This window comes from Diceros bicornis, chromosome 4 (assembly GCF_020826845.1).
Source record: "Diceros bicornis minor isolate mBicDic1 chromosome 4, mDicBic1.mat.cur, whole genome shotgun sequence".
NCBI classification, from domain to species: domain Eukaryota; kingdom Metazoa; phylum Chordata; class Mammalia; order Perissodactyla; family Rhinocerotidae; genus Diceros; species Diceros bicornis.
The window spans coordinates 13,389,276-13,411,395 of record NC_080743.1 but is presented as its reverse complement, the minus strand read 5'-3'; the positions used below and the strand labels follow the sequence as shown (position 1 = coordinate 13,411,395).

Below are 22,120 nucleotides of genomic sequence, written 5' to 3'. Positions count from 1 at the left end.
ATTCCTCTACCCTCTAAGTCCTTCTGGCTGCTACGAATTAAATTGACATGAGACAGAATAACAGGAGAAAATCAAACAAAGCTTTATAACATGTATATATGGGAGAAACCCAGAAAACCTGAGCAACTCAGCCAGAATGGCCAAAGCTGCCACCTTAAATATCATCTTCAGCTAAAGACAAAGGAGGATGTTGGGGGTGGGGGGAGTCAGTTACAGGAGAGTACCAGAAAAGCACAGAAAACAAGAATAAAGTTATTACGCAGATTTAAGACCTTGCCTTCCGCATTGATAAGAGTTTCTAGAGAAAAGGTCATCCCCCTTTTCCTGGTACAGAGAGGGAGATATCTTTACAAACGGAGACTTCCCTTACAAATGTAAATATCTCTTACAAAGGGTAACTTCTACTTGGTTTTCAGAGCTTTTCCCATGTCTGCAGATTCTTAAAAGTAACCAGCCCCTCATGCCATCCTCATGCCAAAGAGACACATTTGGGGTGGCCAATTCTCATCCCTCACATCATCTTTTAAATGTGGATAATAACATCTCCATCCTAGAGTTGTTGTGAAGATTAAGTGAGATAATACATGTAAAGTATCTTGCACATACCAGAGCTCAAAACTGCTATTTTATTCTTCTCAACTCATTTTCCAGTTTAAAGTATTCTATAAAAGTAAATGTATAGATAACTGTAATCTATCTAAATATCCCCAGATTTCTTTTTCACCTTAACCATTTAACACAGATCTTTCAAGAATGCACTCATTTCCCCATACTTAAAACACAGTAATTTTTTCTTAGTGACTCATGGTTATTATCATCATTGTAATGTGTGACCTCAAAAGTTTTATGTAGACTTATTTATACTTTCACCAAGTGTCCCCAACCTGTTATCTGTTAAAAAAAACAAAAAAACAAAAATTTTGTCACTTGGTTCCTATTCAAACTGACAGGTATTTTTTGATAGTTTTCAGTTTGCCTACCTCCAGAACTGTGCCCCTTTCTATTTTGCCACTTCTATGGTAATTAATTATGTTAAAACTATGTTTAAAAAATTAGAGTAAATAGACTGAATATACTACTACTATACTGTTCAATATGACAGAATACTATTACGACATTTTACATGTGGTTCCACTAGTCAGACTCTCTTAAGCCCTCACTTAGATCGGCCTTTCTCTTTTTCAGTCTCTTTCTTCTTCCTTTTACCAAAATCTATCATAACAACCAGAATGTTTCTAAAATAAGTATTTGATCATATTACTCTCTTGGTTTAGAATCTTTAGCTCCCTATCGCTGACAGGATAAAATCCAAATTTCTCAGCATTATATAAAGCCCCTTCAAGCTAGACCCAATTCACATTTCCTGCCATTCCCTAAGGCTTCAAGTCACAAATAACCACTGCCATGCCTTAAATACAGCAAGCTCTTTTATATCAACGTAAGTATAACTAACTGCAGAAGATAATGTTAACTCTGCCTTCCCCAACTTCCCAAACAAGTGTACCCTAGAAAGTAATGACTGTTTAAGATCACAGCCAATGACACCCATACCAGATCTTTATCCCAGCCTCCATATCCAAAAAACATTTTTGTTACCCAGATAAGCATCTTTATTACATGTTAAGTTATAAACTGTCAAGATATAGAAAACAAAAATGTTTAACATTTGTAGATGTTTTGCCTAGTGGTTAAGTTCAGTGCACTCCACTTCAGTGGCCCAGGTTCAGCTCCTGGGAGTGGACCTACACCACTCATCTTGGTGGCCATGCTTTGGCAGTGGCTCACATACAAAAACAGGAAAATTGGCAAATCTTTCTCAGCGCAAAAAAAAAAAAAAACCACACAAAAAACAAAAAAACCTTTTCAGTTATAAGGAATTATAAAACTTAAAATATATAAAAACTAAAGTTTCAAAGAAAATCCATGTTTTTCATTAAAATCTCATCAAATAAAACATTATAATCTTAGGAACAAAAGAATACAATTTTCAACAGTAATCAGTAAATTCAACAATAAATCAATAGTTTAACAAATATGAACACTTGTTATATCCTAGCCTTGTATGAGAATCATCCTGCAAAACATGAACTTACAGTACAGTAAGATAAGTGCCATAAGAAGATACTACAGGAAACATGTAGAAAAGATGGCTAACACAGACTTGTGAAGTCAAAGAGGCTTCTAGCATAAGTGCTATCTAAACTGGAATGGTAAAGCACAAACTGCAGTTAGCTAAAAAGTAGCTTGGAAGGAGGGTAAGAAGGTAAGGTGAAGGAAAGATTCTAGGCAAATACTACAGAGTGCAAAGACCAGAAGGTGAGAGAGGACATGTTCAAGCAACTAAAAGAAGTTCAATTATAGTAGAAGGCAGAGTGGAAAGTTAAGAGTAGCAAGAAATGCTGTGGGAGATGACAAAGAAAGAGCCATATAGAAGAGTCTAGATTTTATCCTAAAAGTAATGAGAAGAGATTAAATGATTTTATGCAAGTAGGTATGTGGTAGCCGCCCAAAGATGTCCACATCCCAATCCCTGGAACCTGCGAATATGTTACTGGTAAAAGGGACTTTGAAGGTGGCATTAAGTTAAGCACCTTGAAATGGAGAGATTATTCCGGATTACTTGTTGGTTCCAAAGTAATCAGAAGGGTTCTTATAAGAGAAAGTCAGGAGGATCAGAGAGAGAAGCTATAAGGACGAAAGCAGAGGTCAGAAAGTAGAGAAGATACTATACTGCCGGCTTTGAAAATGGAGGAAGGGCCATGAGCCAAGGAACGTAGATGGCTTCTAGAAATGAAAAGGCAAGGAAACGTTCACCTCTAGAGCCTCCAGAAGGAACGTGGACCTGCTAACACATTGATTTTAGTCCAGTAAAACTGATTTCTGACTTCCAGAAATGTAAGCTAATAAATTCATGTTGTTTTAAGCCACTAAGTTTGTGGTAATTTGTTATACCAACATAGGAAACTAATAGAGAGCGATACACTCAGATTTATATTTTCAAAAGATCACTCAGCCTGCAATGTAGAGAAGAGACTGTAAAGAGCAGAACTGGAGGAGGGAGACCAAACAGGAGGCTATTGCAATAAATCAGATTATAGATAAATGGTAGCCTGGGCTGAAGCAGCAGCATTGGGAATAGAAGCTTATACATTATACAAGACAGAGAAAAAATTTTTGCAGAATTTGATGATTGAGTTCAGGGAAGAGAAGAGTCAAGAATGACTTTCAGAGGGCCAGCCCTGGTGGCCTAGTGGTTAAGTTTGGCACGCTCCATTTCGGCGGCCAGGGGTTCAGTTCCTGGGCACGGACGTACACCACTCATCTGTCAGTGGCCATGCTGTGGTGGCGGCTCACATACAAAAGAAAGAGGAAGATTGGCAGCAGATGTTAGCTCAGGGAGAATCTTCCTCAGCAAAAAAAGTACAGAATGACTTCCAGGTATCTGGTTTGGTAAAGAGGTTGGATGTAAAGCTACTCACTGATTTAGAAGGAACGATGGCATGGTTTGAACACATTAAATTTGAGGTGATTGAGGAGCATCTAATAAATGCTCAGCAGGCAATAAAATATATGGGGCTGAAGGTCTGTAGAGAGATCTGCGCATGAGACATAAATTTGGAAGTCATGAATTTTTGAATGATAACTATAAAACCAGGAAGGTGGGTAAGTCACATAATAAGAATATACAGGGTAAAAAGACAACCTAGAACATACCTTTGAAGAGCCATAGCATTTAGGGAATGAGCAAAGGAAAAGAAGCCTATAAAGAAGACTCAGAAGTCTTTCCCTCTTCCACTTGAAAGAAAGGACTCGGGGGTTTGTACTCTGTTATCTGATCAATGACAGAGCTTTCTAAGGACCTTCCAAGACAGTATGCAGTTCTGTGGTCTCTTTGGAAATCCGTGTAGATAACATTTCAAGGGAGACAGCCTGTAGGTTTTGACAGAATATTCACATAAACTTTTCAAAGAAATGAGTGATAGAGCTGGGGAAAACAAAAAAAGGAAACCCCAAAGAAGTAGGAAGAAAATCAGGAGATCGTGTAATAACAGAAGCAAAGAAAGGCAGTAATTCAATAAGGAGAGATATTTAGCAGTACCATACAAGTTGGAGTTCAAATAGGAGAACTAATATGTGGTCCATTAAATTTAACAACTATGAGCCTGTAGGTGACGGTTTTAGGCTGGGTTCTCCAGAAGCAGATCTTGAGATGAGGACTCACGTGCAAGTGATTTATTAAGAAAGTACTTTCAAGAGAAACCACTAAAGGAGAGGTGAAGGACAAGGAAGGGAAAAAAGCCAAGGAAAAGTACAATTTCGGGCAAAGTCCTGTAGAAGGTAACTTCAACTGATACTGTAGAAGAATTCGGCACTTTTAATTTATACTCAGGGTTTTGGCTAAATCAGTGTGAGACAGCTGGGCTTTCATATCCCATACTATTCAGTCACTTAAGGGCTGCAAGGCACTTCTGGCACTTTGTGCTTGAGAGCCAAGTGCTCTAATAGCCTGAGCGCAGGCCTCCAAAGAGAGTCCAAGTGTGGGCCACTAGAAGCAAAACCACACAGAGTAGGGAAGGGGGCATGCAGAAAGGTAAAAGAGACCCAAGATGATCTGGACAGAGAACCAACAATATTTGCTACAGTGACCTTGACAAGAGCAGTGTCAGAGTAGTAGTGGGCAGGGAAACAAGACTACAGCAGATTGAGATGTAGTGCAGAGAAGATAGTGCGTGCAGAAAATTTATTTTTAAACAAATTTGGCTATGAATAGGAGAAGAGAGATCAGGTGGTAACTGGAGAAGATGAAGTCCAGGGAGATTTTTTACAAAGATGATAAAGACTTGAGGAAGAGAGAAAGAAATTGAAGATACAGGAGACAATCAAGTGCAAGGATGGGATCCAGAACACAGGTGGAGGAATAAGTTATAGACAGGAGCAAGAATACCACTTCCAGTTTAAACAAAGGGAAGGAAAAAGGGATGAGTACAACAACATAATTAGAAGCGGAAAGTTTAAAAAGATGACGATGTTTGGAGCTTGACTAACATTACACAATTAAATGACTTTTCACATTCCTGGCACTTATTATTACATGAAATGCCAGGTATAGGTAGGCCAATAAGATGTTGCTGTGAACAACAAAAAAAAAGCGTTACCAGTTAAAAATGGCCTCTTTGTACCATTCCCAAAGTCTCACTAAATACATAAGAATATATAGAAAAAAATGAATATACTCAAAAATATTGGAAATGCAAACAGTCAATACGATGCCAGATTTTTGAAGGAATTATACTAATTAAAAGGTATTTGGAATTTTTTTTTTTTTTATAATTTTATTTATTTACTTTTTTTCCCCCAAAGCCCCAGTAGATAGTTGTATGTCATAGCTGCACATCCTTCTAGTTGCTGTATGTGGGACGCGGCCTCAGCATGGCCGGAGAATCGGTGTGTTGGTGCGCGCCCGGGATCGAACCCTGGCCGCCAGCAGCAGAGTGCGAGCACTTAACCGCTAAGCCACGGGGCCGGCCCGGTATTTGGAATTTGACTGAGTAAAACCTGTTTAGGCTGTAAACGCCTTCTAGATTTTCAGGTACCACTTCAGTTTAAACTATCAGAATACCTGGTGGGGTGGTTGGGGGTTTGGGGGTATGGAAGACAGACCAAGCTGCTAGAAACCAGGAATTGGATGAGAAGCAGTGCATATAAACTGTCCTTCCACCTATAGATTTAAGAAGAAAATTATACTGCCATGCTAGTGAACAAATAGCCAGGGGCCAAGAGCAATTCTCTTACCTCAAGTTATGGGTTGAATTGTGTCCCCCAAAAAGATATTTTGAAGTCTTTTTTTTTAATAATTTGATTTATTTATTTTTTCCCCCAAAGCCCCAGTACATAGCTGTATGTCATAGCTGCACATCCTTCTAGTTGCTGTATGTGGGACGCGGCCTCAGCATGACCGGAGAAGCAGTGCGTCAGTCCGCGCCCAGGATGCCAGCATTGGAGCGCGCGCACTTAACCGCTAAGCCACGGGGCCGGCCCCATTTTGAAGTCTTAAACCCTGGAATCTGAATGTGATCTTAGTTGGAAATTGGATCTTTGCAGATGTAATCAAGTGAAGATAAAGTCATTAGAATGAGCCTTAATCCAATATAACTGGTATCCTCATAAGAAGACAATGTCTTTTTTTAATAAATTGTATTTATAAAATTAGATGGTATTCACTTACCTGACTGAAGTCCAAAAAAGAGTTCTTCATCATGAAGTAGTTCTTGAACACAATCTAGTCTCATGTTAATGGTTTCAACATCAACTAAAGGTTCTAATATATTGGAACGAAGTCTTCTACTTCCTCCAGGAGTCTTAGTATAATTTAGAACACCAAACAGTGTGTGATTATTCCTTTGAAAACACAAGTTAGAAAGATTTCATTAAGTATACAAAGGAACATTTCAAGAAAACTGCAGTTTGACTTTCTAAATAATCCTATAATATACAGTAGTGATTCTCAAACTTCAATCTGTACACAAATCACATGGGGATTCTGATTCAGCAGGTCTGGGATGAGGCCTGAGAATCTACGCTTCAAATAAGCTCCCAAGTAAGCTGTCAGTCAATGAACCACACTTTGATTAACAAGGATCGACAGTATCTTTTGGCATTTAGTTAATGACTTTTTTCATAGATCACCTACAATACTCAGACTAATATAAAATGTTCTAGTCCATGGCATTCCGTCAATAATAGCAAGATATCAATAATATATCCTTGAGAGTGAAAAGAACTTTTACTTTGATAAAATGAGTATTTAAGGGGCTGGCTCCGTGGCATAGCGGTTAAGCGCTCGCACTCCACTGCTGGTGGCCCGGGTTCGGATCCCAGGTGTGCACCAATGCACCGCTTGTCAGGCCATGCCGTGGTGGCGTCCCACATAAAGTGGAGGAAGATGGGCACAGACTAGCTCAGGGCCAGTCCTCCTCAGCAAAAAGAGAAAGATCGGCATGGATGTTAGCTCAGGGCTGATCTTCCTCACAAGAAAAAATAAATAAATGTAAAAAAAAATGAGTATTTAACATAATCACTCTGTTCTAATTTAAGAAGTTAGAGAATTATAAGCAAAAGAGAAAGAAAGAAAATAATTTCAGGTTAAAAAACAAACAAACAAAACAGGAATGTATAGAGAATGAGTAGGAGGGTTGCTTTAGTTAGGCTGGTTGAGAAAGACCTGTATATGTATTTGGCAGTTGAGTTAAGAAGGCATCCATGCAAAGACAATGATGGGATGGGGATGATGATGATAATGATGGTGAGAATAGCTAACATATATTGAACACTAAGTATGTGTCAGGCGTTATTTAATTCTAACAACCACAGTATGAGGTAGATGCTATTACTAACCACATTTTACCAGGGAAGGAACGGAAGAATAAAGGAATTAGGTAACTTGTCCAAGGTTTCCAAATAAGTGAACAACAAGAAAAGAGTTACCAGTTAAAAATGGGAGAGCAGAACAGTAATTTAAGCCCAGGAAGTCTATCTGGCTCCATAACCAGAAAGATCAAGGTTGGTGGTGTTTTGCAAGTGAGGGTAAGAATGGAGGGACACGGGCCAGCCCCGTGGCTTAGTGGTTAAGTGCCCGCGCTCCGCTGCTGGCGGCCCGGGTTCGGATCCCGGGCGCGCACCGACACACCGCTTCTCCGGCCATGCTGAGGCCGCGTCCCACACACAGCAACTAGAAGGATGTGCAGCTATGACATACAACTATCTACTGGGGCTTTGGGGAAAAAATAAATAAATAAAATCTTAAAAAAAAAAAAGAATGGAGGGACAGGAATGGAGAAGTTGATAGAGGCCAGCACAGAGAAGTCCTTTTAGGCCATGGTAAAGAGTCTAGATTTGGGGCTGGCCCAGTGGCCTAGCGGTTAAGTTCTCGCACTCCACTTCAGCAGCTCGGGGCTCGCGGGTTCGGATCCCCGGCCCGGACCTACACACCGTTCATCAAGCCATGCTGTGGTGGCATCCCACATACAAAATAGAGGAAGATTAGCACAGATGTTAGCTCAGGGCCACTCTTCCTCAGCAAAAAGAGGAAGATTGGCAACAGATGTTAGCTCAGGGCCAAATCTTTCTCACCAAAAAAAAAAACAAAAGAGCCTGGATTCTATTGCAAATGTAATGTGAGCCACTGGAAGATTTTAAGCAGGAGTGTTACAAAATCTGATTACTAGTTTAAAAGGATCACACTCTGGCCACTAGGTTGAGAAAAGACTAATTGTAGGAGGGTAAGAAGAAAGCAGAGAGACAAGTAACGGCTATTATAGTAGTCCAGGCTAAATGATGGACGTATAGATTAGGGTTGTAGCCTTGGAAATGGTAAGAAGTAATCCAGAATTGGCATGTACTCTAAAGGCTGAGTCATGAGGGTTTACTGATGGGTTGAATCTGGGTTGAGAGAGGAAAGGAGACCAGAATGACTCAATTTAAGTCATCAGACTACCAAAGTTTTGGTATATCAATTTAAACAAATTTCTAGGGAATTACTCAAATCAATTCCTGGCTGGGGAGTTTCATTACAGGCACATTACAGGCACAATGTTTTTACTTTCCGAGAATTTGGCTTCTGCAGGAACAAAGGAAATGAGAAGCATACCCAAACCTATCATTTGCTATAGAAATCAATGAGGGAAACAGTGTGCTCAACAGGTGACAAGTCTATAGAAGCATTAGAGCAATTCAGATAATTCCGTAGGTAGAATATCTATCTTTTAACCTGATATTCTTTGGGTTCAAGTCTGTGAAAAGACTTCTCAATTTCTCCTTTTTAACTACCATATGAACTCCTGGAGGTCAAATATCCTATCATGTAATATACAGCAGGAACTCAAGCAATGTTTGACAATGATAATCATAAACAATGATGAACTATGAAATGTGACAAAGTAAAACTGAGTATGAAACACTTTGCAATAATTACCAGCCTTGGTCAATGACTTTCTATGTTACTCTATGTTATTATAACATATAAAGTCAATGACAGAGCAATTTTTCCAAATATTATTATTTTAACCCTTTTTACCTAGCAATAGGAAAAATATGACTTAATTCACTAAGCTGAAAAGGAATAATAACTACAATTAACTATAACCTCCTAAAAAAGGCTATCATTTTAGGCCATCATTATTCAATGGAACTGCAAAGGTGTTGAGGCCACTATATTGATGGATAACTAAAAGTAGTATATACAATACTACTGTTACTTTTACTAAAAGTAATACCAACAGTACCTAGACAGTCTAAACTGTTCTTGATGATTAAAGTAAATAATAAACAAAATTAGATAGCCTAGGTTTCTAAGTTTACAACAGTAAATAATGTCTGGAGATTTCACACAATGGAAACTGAAGCCAAGATAAGAATGCACAAAGTGACAGTGATATTTAAACAACTCTAAATTGGCTCTAAATTGGCACTGAGTACATTAAGGTTTTAATTGTCTAAGGTACTCTTTATTCCTTTCAATACTCTTAATACTAAAATTCATGATAATTTTAAGTTTACCCCTTTCATTGATGTCTGAAGCTATATTTAATTACTGAAAGCTGCGATTTAACTACTCTAAGCTTACTTTAACTACTCTAAGGAGTAACCCATCTTGCACTTTACCAATCAATAATACTAAATAGCTTATAGTTTCCTTGCACTTACATATTGTGATATTGAAAACTATACTTTCAAGACTTTCTTTTTCACTCTTACCACTTTTTCTACTTCTTCATCTGGATAACTTCTATTTATACTTCAACAGATTTGTCTCCTCTAGAAAGCCTTTCCTAAATACTCCCCTTTACTCCTTAACCAAGCCCGATTAACTCTCTATCTCTGCTATGATCTCATCATTTTTTATGCAGATTTTCATATCTCTGTACTTAGTACATGTTAATGATACTGTCTATGCATCTCCTCCTCTAGACTATAATTCCTCAAGGAGAAAAACCATGACTCATTAACTTTTTGTACCAAACTGAACCCATATTAATACATCCCTGCTATAAAAAACATCACAGGTTGATTACATTACCTACTAATAACATTTTAATTCTAGTTTAGGTAACTCACTATGAAATCTATAAACACTGTGTGTGTGTGTGTGTGTGTGTGTGTGTGAGAGAGAGTGTGTGTGTGTGTTTGTGTGTGCCTCTCCCTATCTCCGTCTCTTTCATGCTCACCATCAATATTCCTGGTACTCTAACTAAAGCTAATAATAAACCAGTAAAACCAGCAATCTAGTCATACACCATAGACCAAGTTGATCCAACTATTTTTACATTCTCAAATGATTGCAGAATCCCTTGAATTTCCTGTATTTGATGCTTTTAAAACTGGCTATTTTAATTTTGTGGTATTCTGGACACAAGAGCTTCTTTTTTATTGCGGCAAAACATTTTACATTTTAACCACACAATTCAGTGTCATTAGGTATACTCGAAATATTGTGCAACCATTACCGCTATCCATTTCCATCATCCCAAACAGAAACTCTGAATCCATTAAACAATTCCCTATTCCCCACTTCCCCATCTCCTCCAGCCCCTGGTAACCTCTGTCTACTTTCTGTCTCTATGAATTTGCTTATTCTAGGTACTTCACGTAAGTGGAATCATAAAATATTTTTCCTTTTGTGTCTGGCTTATTTCACTTAGCACAATGTTTTCAAAGTTCATACATCTTGTGGCAGGTATCAAAATTTCACCCCTTTTTAAGGCTGAATGATATTTCATTGTATGTATATATCTCATTTTCTTTATCCAATCAGTCACTCATCGATGGACATTTGGTTTTTTCCCACCTTTTGGCTACCGTGAATAATGCTGCTATGAACACTTGTGTGCAAGTATCTATTTGAGTCCCTGCTCTCAGTTCTTTTGGGTATCTACCTAGAAGTGGAACTGTTGGATCATATGCTAATTCTATTTTTAACTTTTTGAGGAACCACCGTATCATTTCCTAAAGTGACTGCACCATTTTACATTCGCACCATAAATGTACAAGCGTTCCAATTTCTCCACATCCTCACCAATACTTATTCTCCATTTACTTGATGATAATCATCCTAATGGGTGTGAAGTGATAATTGTGGTTTTGATTTGCATTTCCCTAATGACCAGTGACGTTGAGCATCTTCTCATGTGTTTATAGGCCATTTGTATTTCTTCTTTGGAGAAATATCTGTTCAAATCCTTTGCCTAGTTTTGAAATGAGTTGTTTGTTTTTTTGCTGTGCAGTACAAATATTTTATTAAAACCTGATTTTTGTGAAACATCTGCACATTTTGGCAACAATGGTACAATGATTAAAAGTATGTTTACTGAATATTGCTCCATCGAACAATTCAAAGAAACATAAAGTAACTATTCATAGAAAAATATGACATAATAAAATATACTGATATATTTTGTAAGAAAAAAAATGGATGATCTTACCTACAGTCTTGATTATTAATTATTAATTCAAGGTTTTGGGCTGATGATGAATCTATCATGGCTGTCTGTTCACTACCCTGGAAACAAATCTTCAGTGATTTTGGTGCATAAACTGAATTTTGAATAAATTCAACATATTTTAATAAAGCTGCAACAGCTGCAAGGCAGTAATACCTGTAAGGTGACCAATGATACATCACTATAAATCTTTAGAACAAAAAAATTATTGCTATAGAAGGAAACATTTATTTAATGTTTAATATTAGGAAAATTACAAATAATTGCATAGCATCGCTTAAATTCAAAGGAAAAAAGCACACCAAGCGTTCCTTATTTTTGAAAACCAGCTAAATAGTCTCTAAAACATAAATGTTGATAAAAGTAGTTTTCTGAGGTCTAACACTTAAGGGATATCAGACTCTAATAAATCATGTTACCATTCAGTGGTAATTTGAGCCAATTTTTGATGTACCATTATAAATATTCAAATGATGTTGAAAGAGTCTGAGAGCTTTAAAGGTGAAGTCAGGGGGTCCCAATGTGGGAAAGTACGTTATGATCCCAGTGAGGGTAGTCATTATGATTAACTGAGTAAACAAATGGTCCAACCTGGCTCAAAGAAAGTATCTATTTAGCATATTCTAAGAAATAGCCATTCCAAAAATATCACTCCCTGTTTCATGCTGAATCTTTTAGGAGTAAAGGTATGAAGTGACAGCAACACAGCTTTATTTGTATTTCCTTCTGTACCCTCACATTTCTAGTTTACTGTAGCTACTTGAGCTTTTCACTCCAAAGTGAGGTGAGCAGCAACCACTAAGATAACAGACCATGACTACTTTGGAGAAATTCTATATTAAGTTAGCAACATATGCCTTGTGTATAAATTTTAGTTAACTATTTTACTATTTCAATTAGTACCGAGTGTGCATTATGAGCCAGGCACTTGTCCAGGTGGTAGGGATAGAGCAGAGAACAAGAGACAAAAAACCTTCCCCTCGTGGAACTCACACTAGAGATTTATTACTTTCCTTAAATTATAACTTACTTGGACTGAACCTCCATTAGGACAGTGCTGAATTCTGCTGTACATAACTGTTCAATGTACTCTAATCCTTTTGTTTCATTGAAGTATTTCCTTTGGATAGTAGTGAAATTAACATTCTGAAAAAAAATTTTAATTTCAAAATAAATTTTAAGTTTCATGTGCTTGCCTGAAACTGCTTTCTTAAACACATGCTGGTATATGGGTAAGTGGCTTAAATATTGTACAAAGTTATTTTTTTATTATTTGTTATTTTCAAGAATTAAATAAGAAGTGTTCTTAGTTATTTACAAAAAGAGAATGATTATCTGTCTTGCTAAGTGAATTATAGTAGTCTGTAGCTCTTATCAGACCATACTCACATGAAATTTAACTGAATATGTTAGGTACAATAAAAAATAATCATGAAAATCTCTGCCTTCTATTAATTTTATTCTACAGCAACAACATCACACAGATTTAACATTCAGCCTTACATACTCTATCATAATTGAGAGAGGGTAGATCCTTGTAATATACTAGATGAGGAAGAAGAAAATACTAATTCCAGCTATCAAATCTATGAAATGCTATCTACATGAGTTGAATTTAATTTATTTAGAATAAAAAGGATGTGATGGAACTTTTAAAAAAGAGCAAGAGAAGTTGTAGAGTAAAAGCTTTACCTACTTTGAATAAAAGTAATACCTAAGAAAGGTAATACAATAACAATGTACTGTGAAAGAACTGTAAGATGGAAAAACCAATCATAAGCAGGTAGGGAATTTGTTACATGCCAAGTCTGTTTTACCAGTTATCTCAATTAATCTTCACAATAACCCTATGATGTAAGTCTTGTATTAACTACAATTTTCCTCTAAGTAAAATTCTGAAAAGTAATTTTTCTAATATCATACAATTGATATATGCCAGAGCTGAGACTTGAGTTTACATTTCTTTGTCCACGTTCCTTCCACTTCACATTGCTTAATTAATGAAGGTCTTTTTACAGCATGATCATAATGATAATAATAATAATAATGATTTTTCCCTCTGCTTATAAAACTTTTAGCCCAAATACCTCTATGGCTCTCTCCCTCACTCCCTTCAGGACTTTGCCCACAAGGAACCTGATCAATGAGGCCATTTCTGATTACCCTATGTAAAATATCAATTCTCTAGGACATAGATACTATTATTATTCCTATTTTACTGACGGAAAAAAATGAAGATTAAAGAGGTTAAGTAACTCAACTTGGACAGGATCACTTAGAATCAGGATTTGAAACCAGCACAGTCTGACTCTATTCTGAAGCACTTTGCTATACTCCCTTACATCCCAAGTGTAGTGAATATATGTTGTTTTTTGCCTTTTTCCATGTGCTTCTGGTAAGACTGTCAATTACAGTACTCTGTGCCCCACAGCAAAAAGCAAACGACCTGGGATTAATCAATCATAGTGCTTCCACCCCCGTCACTAAATAGTGATTAGTCTAACATGTGGGAACATGAACAAAGCAGGACCAGTCAGGGTCTTTCCCTGGAATTCATAAATGTACACTGGAAGAAAGAAGTTATTTCTTCTCTGAGTTTGCTAAGCTGAGATGACATCAGCCTGGAGCCATCAGCAATCATCTTAAACCTCATAGAGGTAACCTATCTGCAGTGGAAAAAAAAAAAAAAAAGATGGTGCTGGGGATGAGAGTAGACATAAGAGCTATCCAACCATTTGGCTTCCCAGTTATGTAAGCTAATAAATTTCCTTTTTTACTTAACCTAGTTAAGTTGAATTTTGGTTATTTACAAACAAAAGACTTAGAATACTTAAGCAAAACAAAATAACAAAAGTTGGAAAGGTATACATAAATAAAAGTGATGAAAAAAAGTTTGAAGTAACGAATGAAAGAGATAACAGATAAAGAGACTTGTCTAATAGTGACAATAGATTTATAATAGGAACCATTCCTGGCAATGAGTCAGACAGCTGAGCTACATAGGATCTCTAAGAGCATCACAAAAAATCTCATATGACTGCAGGTGCTGTATATATTAAGAACAATAAAGAACTCATTGGACCCTAAATCTCAGCTTGGTTCCAAATGTGTAAAATATAAGTCCACAAACATGACAAAATATACCTTGAAAATAATTTGCACTCCTCAGGAATTATTCCTACCACAATGCTGCCTACTTGGTTCAGAACCACAGCCCCTGTTCCATAGAACAGGGACACTTGCTAGAGGGAAGACATAATCTACATGGTGGAAAGGCCCTTACTGAGAGGGAGAGCACTGGTTGGATCAAGTTCCAGAGCACTTATTCATCACAGTCCCACAGATAAAGTCTAGAGTAGCAGGCTAATTATGAGGCAGTACATTATATCAGGGGAAGCTGAAACAATTCTGTAATATAGATCAAATTCTCTAAAAGAAAAAGCACTTGCTGGGGCCAGCCTGGTGGCATAGTGGTTAAGTCTGTGCACTCCACTTCAGCAACCCAGGGTTCACGGGTTTGGATCTCGGGCATGGACCTACACACCACACATCAAGCCATGCTGTGGCAGCATCCCATATACAAAATAGAGGAAGACTGGCATGGATGTCAGCTCAGGGACAATCCTCCTCAAGCAAAAAGAGGATGACTGGCAACAGATGTTAGCTTAGGGCCAATCTTCCTCACAGGAAAAAACAAGAAAAAAAAACAGCACTTGCTGATAGACTCTATCCCCTAGAAGAATAAGAACTTCAATTTCAACTAGTCTGGTAGCACAATAACTAGTTTCCAGGAAGCTATACCTAAGAAAATCCATGCTTTCTTTAAAGGTCTGCCTCCTATACACTCTAAGAAACCTCTTTATTACCTAAAACATTTTTCCTTTTGTTTAAAGTAGATCAAGGGTGCCAATCAAATAAGTGGATATCCTGTCACTTTTACTACACGTATTAACAGTTCCTTATATTAAGACCTGTATTTAGTGATTACTTTAGGGTACTAAATATAGTTACTCAAACTATTGTTCTTTAGAATGATATTACAAAATGGATTTTTAATAAAGTAAGAAGATCTTGAATGTTACTATTGAGAATAAAAATCACTTACCTTGAAATTTTCTGTGATCAGATTAAACAACTTGGTTGAATTCCCCACAACACAAGCAGTATTTGACATTATTATCTCCAAAGGTGATAAAATTTTGAGCTTAGTGATTACCTAAAATCGTTCAAATAAACAATTTCTTAAACGTAAGCTTAGGAGTCTCTAAAACAAAAAAAGTGTCATATTTTTCTGAGAGATAAGTACCTAAAGGTAATTCATAGATACACAAAATTATAACTGTCCTAATTATATATTTCAAATAAAATATATTTCTAATGGTTATGTATTAAACATATATCCTATATAATTACAAATATAAAATATTATAAACATAGGCTATATTTTACTCATAATAGTTTATAATAGTTCTAACCCCAAAATTAATTTGAACTTATCAAACATATATTCCTAAAAAAACATTCGTAAAACAAATTCTTCTACTCAGTATTTTATCCATCTCCATGAAGAACATAAACACATTCAATAGCCTAACTATGGTGATACAATCAATATGTCCAGACTGGTACATTCCAGAAGTTGAAAAGTAAAGAAACACGGATGATAAACATCTGCTTTACGACTTCTGCTTTTCACAATATAAGTTGTATTTCTTAGAACTACTTTAGACACAGAAATTCTTAATCAATTCGCCTAACATTCCTGTTTTTAAAAAACTTTTTCCTATTCTTTTTAAAGTGCATAAAAATGTGAAATACTCAGAGATGAAGTTAGTATGCAGTACTAATATCATTTAGGTTGTTAGGTATATTAAAAAATTTATTATTAGGTAGGAAAAGGAAATCTACATGGTGGGGAATCATAAAAGGGAATTAGGTAAAAGAATAAAGAAAAATAAAACACCAAAAATAACATAGTATATCATATTTTTTAATAATAGTAATTGGGTCAAATGACTTTTTAGATTATAAAGATTAGGAGTAGACTAGCTCTAACTGGTAAGTCACAAGTCACACAAATTCCTATGACAATAAGCCAGTGGCCCAAATTGATGAGTGATAGGAAGGGAAGGCAAGAAGAGACTAAATTATGACTGACCTAAGACATCAGTTTCTCTTAATTCTGGAAAATAAAATTCAAATACAGTTCAGTGAAAACAACCCTTTGGAGATAACATTATTACATGGTTATTATCTTTGGAATGAGTCTAGGAATTATTAATTTCAAGATATTAATTTTAGGAACTAATATTAACAGTAATTTGAAATTTCAAGTAACAGTTAAACATTATTTTTAGGACAAAATATATTCAAAAAATTAAAATAAGATGTAAAACAATTATTTTAATTCAGAGTAACCTATATTAGTGCAATTGTAAATAACCTTTATTCTACCAAAAAGTAAACTAATTAGAAAAGCACTGACTTGAAAATCTGCATACTGCCCTCTAGATCAACCATTTTATAGGATTATAAATATTCACCTTTGCATAAGTTGTGTTGTCTGCAAACTGAGATAATATAATTTGTGGGCTTTTTAAATCAACACTTGCCATTCCTATTTCACCTCTGGCAAGTCCTCTCCCTTCTACAACAGCTACAATAACTGATGAGGAGTGCGCAGAAACTGCAGATGAGGACGTAGCTGTTAAAATATTAAAAAAAAAAAAGTATAAACATTAATAATTTCTAGTTCTTTCTCATAAGATCTCAAAGCACTGAGTCTAGGACACAGCTATTAATATCCAAGGAAATAACTTTTTTTCATCAGCAAAAAATAACTTTTCATATCCAGACCAAATAAAAATGTTAATTTACAAAGTATTCTGTAAAAACTTAACTTCACATTTAGAAATAATAAATTTATATATTGTCCCATTTTGCAATTTATTGGAATGGAGTTATAAAAGGAATATTGAATTTGGGATCAGAAAATCTAGATTATTTATCTTACTGTGTAATTTAAAGCCTATATGAATTTGAGCAAATTATTTCATAATAAATTATCATAAATCACAAAATACAACACAATAACTGCTCTGCCTAACTCAAGAGCTGGCTGAAAGGATCAAATGCGATTATATATGTGAATGTATTTTATAAAGTATAAAACGATGTACAACTATAACTCCAATTATGAGACATCTGTGGAATGCTGGATATTTTATGAATGTGCAAAGAATGTTCTAAGTTCTTTACTTGGATTAACTCATTTGTCACAATAATTTTATCAAATAGATATCATTATTTTCTCCATTTACTTACAAGGAGACTGAGGCATGGATGGAACTGATAGAGTCAAAATTTGTAGCCAGGCAGCTCGTCTCCAGAGCTGGTGCTCTCAACTATTACATAAATTACTGATTTTGAGACCTCTGCCTTACAAACTATGAATATTCAGGTAAGATTTTTAACTTTTCTAAAACTACCACTTCTTCATCTGTAAACTAAAAATATCAAACCTTTTGCACAAAGTTGTTATAAGAATTAAATGCAATAATACAGAAGTGTTTTATAAAGAATACAAAATTATTTAAATATAGGGCATTACTCATGAATGAAAAAAGTGTCAGACTAAAAATACCTAAAATTTTATTTTCAAAGAAGAAAAATTATGTTTTATGCCCTTGTCAACCTTTCCATATACCCCCTTCTCTCCTTTCCCTCCCTGACTTAGATTCCATTTTTCTTTTCTATTCTTTTATTATAAAGCCTACAAAATTACTTATACATATATGCTTAGTCAGAAGTCAACTTAAGAGTTCATTTAAAAATCTATTGTGTCTAGATCTCAGAACCCTTTTCACCATGAAAGCCATGTTATACATGGTGATTGAGTTTATATTACATCTACAGAAGTTCATTTAAGTTCAGCAATAGAATATGACCTTCCTGGATCCGGCCTGGTGGCCAAGTGGTTAAAGTTCCACACGCTCTGCTTCGGCAGCCCGGTTCACCGATTCGGATCCCGGGCCGGACCTACTCCACTCACCAGCCACGCTGTGGTGGCGTCCCACATACAAAAAAAAACTGAACAAGACTGGCACAGATGTTAGCTCAGGGCCAATCTTCCTCAAGCAAAAAAAATATATATATGACCTTCCTATTTTTAACTGGAAAATAAATACCAACTTTCAGTGAAAGTTCAGTACACTCAGAAAACATCTCAAACTTCTAAAAGAACATTTACACTGTTATCTCTCTGTTATAAATAATACTATAATGAGTATCCTAGTGCATAAAGCTTTTTTCTGGGTCTCTTATTATTTCCCTAACGTAGACCCTTAGAAGTCAAATTACTGGAACAAAAGAAAACCACCATTTTTTTTTTTTATTGATGTTTTAATGGTTTCTAACATTGTGAAATTTTGGGTTGTACATTTTTGTTTGTCCATCACCATACATATGACTCCCTTCACCCCTTGTGCCCACCCCCTACCCCTACTGCCCCTGGTAACCACAGTCCAGTTTTCTCTGTCCATGTGTTGGTTTATATTCCACATATGAGTGAGATCATACAGTGTTTGTCTTTCTCTTTCTGGCTTATTTCACTTAACATAATACGCTCCAGGCCCATCCATGTTGTTGCAAATGGGACGATTTTGTCTTTTTTTATGGCTGAGTAGTATTCCATTGTATATATATACCACATAGAAAACCACCATTTTTTAAGGGTCTCATATATCTTGCCAAATTTCTTCTCTGAATTGTACCAATTTTTAATTCCATCAGCAGTATACAAGGAGAACCAATCTTAATGTATCCTGTTACTAATTTATGGAATGTATTATTATATTATTATTATTAGCTAATTTAATGGACTGGTGCTTAAATTTGTACTTTCAAAAATTACTATCAAAATTGAACATCATTTAGGATATCCGTTTGTTTTCTATATTTTCTTTTGAGATGTTTAAACCCTTTTTATACAATTTTTATTAGGTCTTAATGTTTTTCAGTCTGTTTTTATGAGAATTTTGTAAATCGATGACAATAATTTATAGTTGCTACCAATCTTGATTTTTTTGATATCTCAAAGATTTCTACTTTTGTATAGATAATCTTTTCCTTTATAGTTTCTTCCACTGCTTTTGTTAAGAAACTCCTCCTTCATTGAGTTATTTGATATTTGATAGGCATTACTATTTTCTTCCAACTTTTTGAATTTTTTTGTTCATTTTGATCTTTCATCTAGGAAGAACTCTGAGCAGTACATTTGGTTCTCCACCATGTCTGTAATGAGAGATGACTAGAAGTACAGATTTAGACTCATTTGTGGGCAGTTGCTAATGGTTTAGCTGGATGATCAGGGATTTAGAAGGAACAGGATTGGAAGATGGTGACAGGAAACACTGGGGAAGAAGTATGCGGGTGGATCTCTTAGAATGGGCATAAACTTTGAAAATATTTGTGTCTCATGTGGATGCCCACCAAAGGGCATCCACTGTAGAGGAGTCTCGTAACAATCGGGTGAACAAATGATACGCTCTGTGGATGCCAATTAGCCCCTTTTCCCAGCTATCCCAATGCTTCCTCAATAGACCCATGAACAAAGTGGCAATGGTGCCAAGGATGCAGACCATGCCTGGGCTCAACAACATGAACTTCCTCTTACCAAGGCTGACCTCGTTAACCCTACTGTTGAGCACCTAATCTGCCAACAGCAGAGGTGAACATTAAATGCCCCATATAGCACAACTCCCCAGGGGGACAGCCTACCACCTGATGGTAGGTGGATTACTTTGGATTTCTTCCATCATGGAAGGGGCAGATATTTGTCCTCACTGGAATAAACACAGATTCTAGATATGGATTTGCCTTCCTTGCCCACAATGCTTCTGCCAGCATCACCACCTGTGAATTCATAAAATGCCTTATCCATCATCATGGCATTCTACATAGTACTAAGTCTGATTAAGGAACTCATTTAACAGTAAAGGAAGTACATCAGTGGGCTCACATTCATTGAATCAACAGGTCTTACCACATATCCCAACACCCAGAAATGACTTACTGAAGACTCAATTATGGTGCCAATTGGAAGACAACACCCTAAAAGAATGCGGTTCTGTCTTACAGGATGCAGTTTATACTTTGAATCACAGACCATTATATAATGCTGTATTCCTCACAGCCAGAACACATGAGTCCAGGAATCGAGGGGTGGAAGTGGGAGTGGCTACGCTCACTATCATACCTACTAACCCACCTGAAGAATTTCTGATTCTCATTCTGGCAACTTTGAGCTCTGCTGGTTTGGAGATCTTAGTCTCCATAAGGTTACTGGTTCCACCAGGTGACACGAAAATGGATCCACTAAACTGGAAGATAAGACTGCCACCTGGCCATTTGGGCTCCTTATTTATGCTACTGAAGCAATAGGTAAAAAAAAAAAGGGGGGGGGAGGGTTATCTACGGATGGGGTAGTCGATCCTGATTACCAAGGGGATATCATGTTGCTATACACAATGGAGGCAACGAGGACTGTGTATGAAACCCAGGGGATTCTCTGAGATACCTCTGAGTATTTCCAATAGTAAAGGTCAATGGAAAACTACAGCAACCAAAAAAAGGCAGGGTGACTAAGGACTCAGACGCTTCAGGAATGAAAGTTTGGGTCACTCCACCCTTAGTGCTGAGAGTAACGGGTAGTGGAAGAAGGCAGCCATAGATATCAACTACAACCTCATGACCAATTATAGAAACAAAAACTGTAGTAGCTTTGGATATTTTCTGTATGCTTTGTTATATGCATGTGTTTATTTGTATAAACTCACCATTTTTTTCTCTCTCTTTTCAATTTTAAAAAATTTTATACACAATTTCATGGAGGTTAACTTTATAATTAGTCTTTAGGTAACAGAATATTCAGTGAATAATTAATATTCAATATTAATTTCAGATAATTAATATACAATGACTGTTGGAACTATAAGTCATCTCATTTTGGGCAAGAGTGAGAACTTCCTCACTTGTAAGGATAGATGTATCAATAGGTAGAGATATAGAGTCATTTTTGTTGTTGTAAAGGAGTCCAAATGTGTTAGAAGGACATATATGGCAGTTGAGTACACAAAGGAGTTACGCCAGTTACTTTATTGTCACTCAGCTCCAAATTCACCCTTCAATATAAGCTCTGAAATAATGGACAGTATTCCTATAAGCATTTCTCCTTAAAGTGTGTATGTTAAGTTTTCTCAGTAGAGGGCACTGCAGGGACCTTGCAGGATGAAGGGTTCCCTTGCAGTTTCCACTGCAGCATGGTGGATCAGCAGTGTAGGTACAAGGACATCTGGTGGTGATGTTTCCCAGCCACACACCCAGAATGTGCTGTCTCTTGACAATCTCATAGCCCCAACATGGCATGGTAATAGCCTTCCCACAGCCCTCTTGATACAGATATCCTGCACTCCAGGCCTCCTGCCTATGCTGATTCCCTCTGATCTTTCACTCTCTCCTCACGTTCGTCTCCCACAGTCCTCTTGATGCCACTATCATCCCAAATGGGAGACTGTGTACTCCAAGCCTCCTGCCCACACCAGAGCTCTCTCCCATTGTACATCCAT

General features: G+C 36.5%; 1 protein-coding gene across 1 annotated transcript in view; it reads right to left on the bottom strand.

The window, feature by feature from the left end:
• Positions 1 to 22,120, bottom strand: part of MSH4 (mutS homolog 4) — an 89,318-nt gene that overhangs the window by 59,713 nt on the left and 7,485 nt on the right. The window contains exons 3-7 of the mRNA XM_058538314.1: positions 17,039 to 17,199; positions 15,601 to 15,711; positions 12,526 to 12,641; positions 11,478 to 11,651; positions 6,227 to 6,399 (exon numbers count right to left, since the gene is read on the bottom strand). Coding sequence (XP_058394297.1) covers positions 6,227 to 6,399; positions 11,478 to 11,651; positions 12,526 to 12,641; positions 15,601 to 15,711; positions 17,039 to 17,199 — 735 coding nt within the window. The remainder of the gene's footprint in view (positions 1 to 6,226; positions 6,400 to 11,477; positions 11,652 to 12,525; positions 12,642 to 15,600; positions 15,712 to 17,038; positions 17,200 to 22,120) is intronic.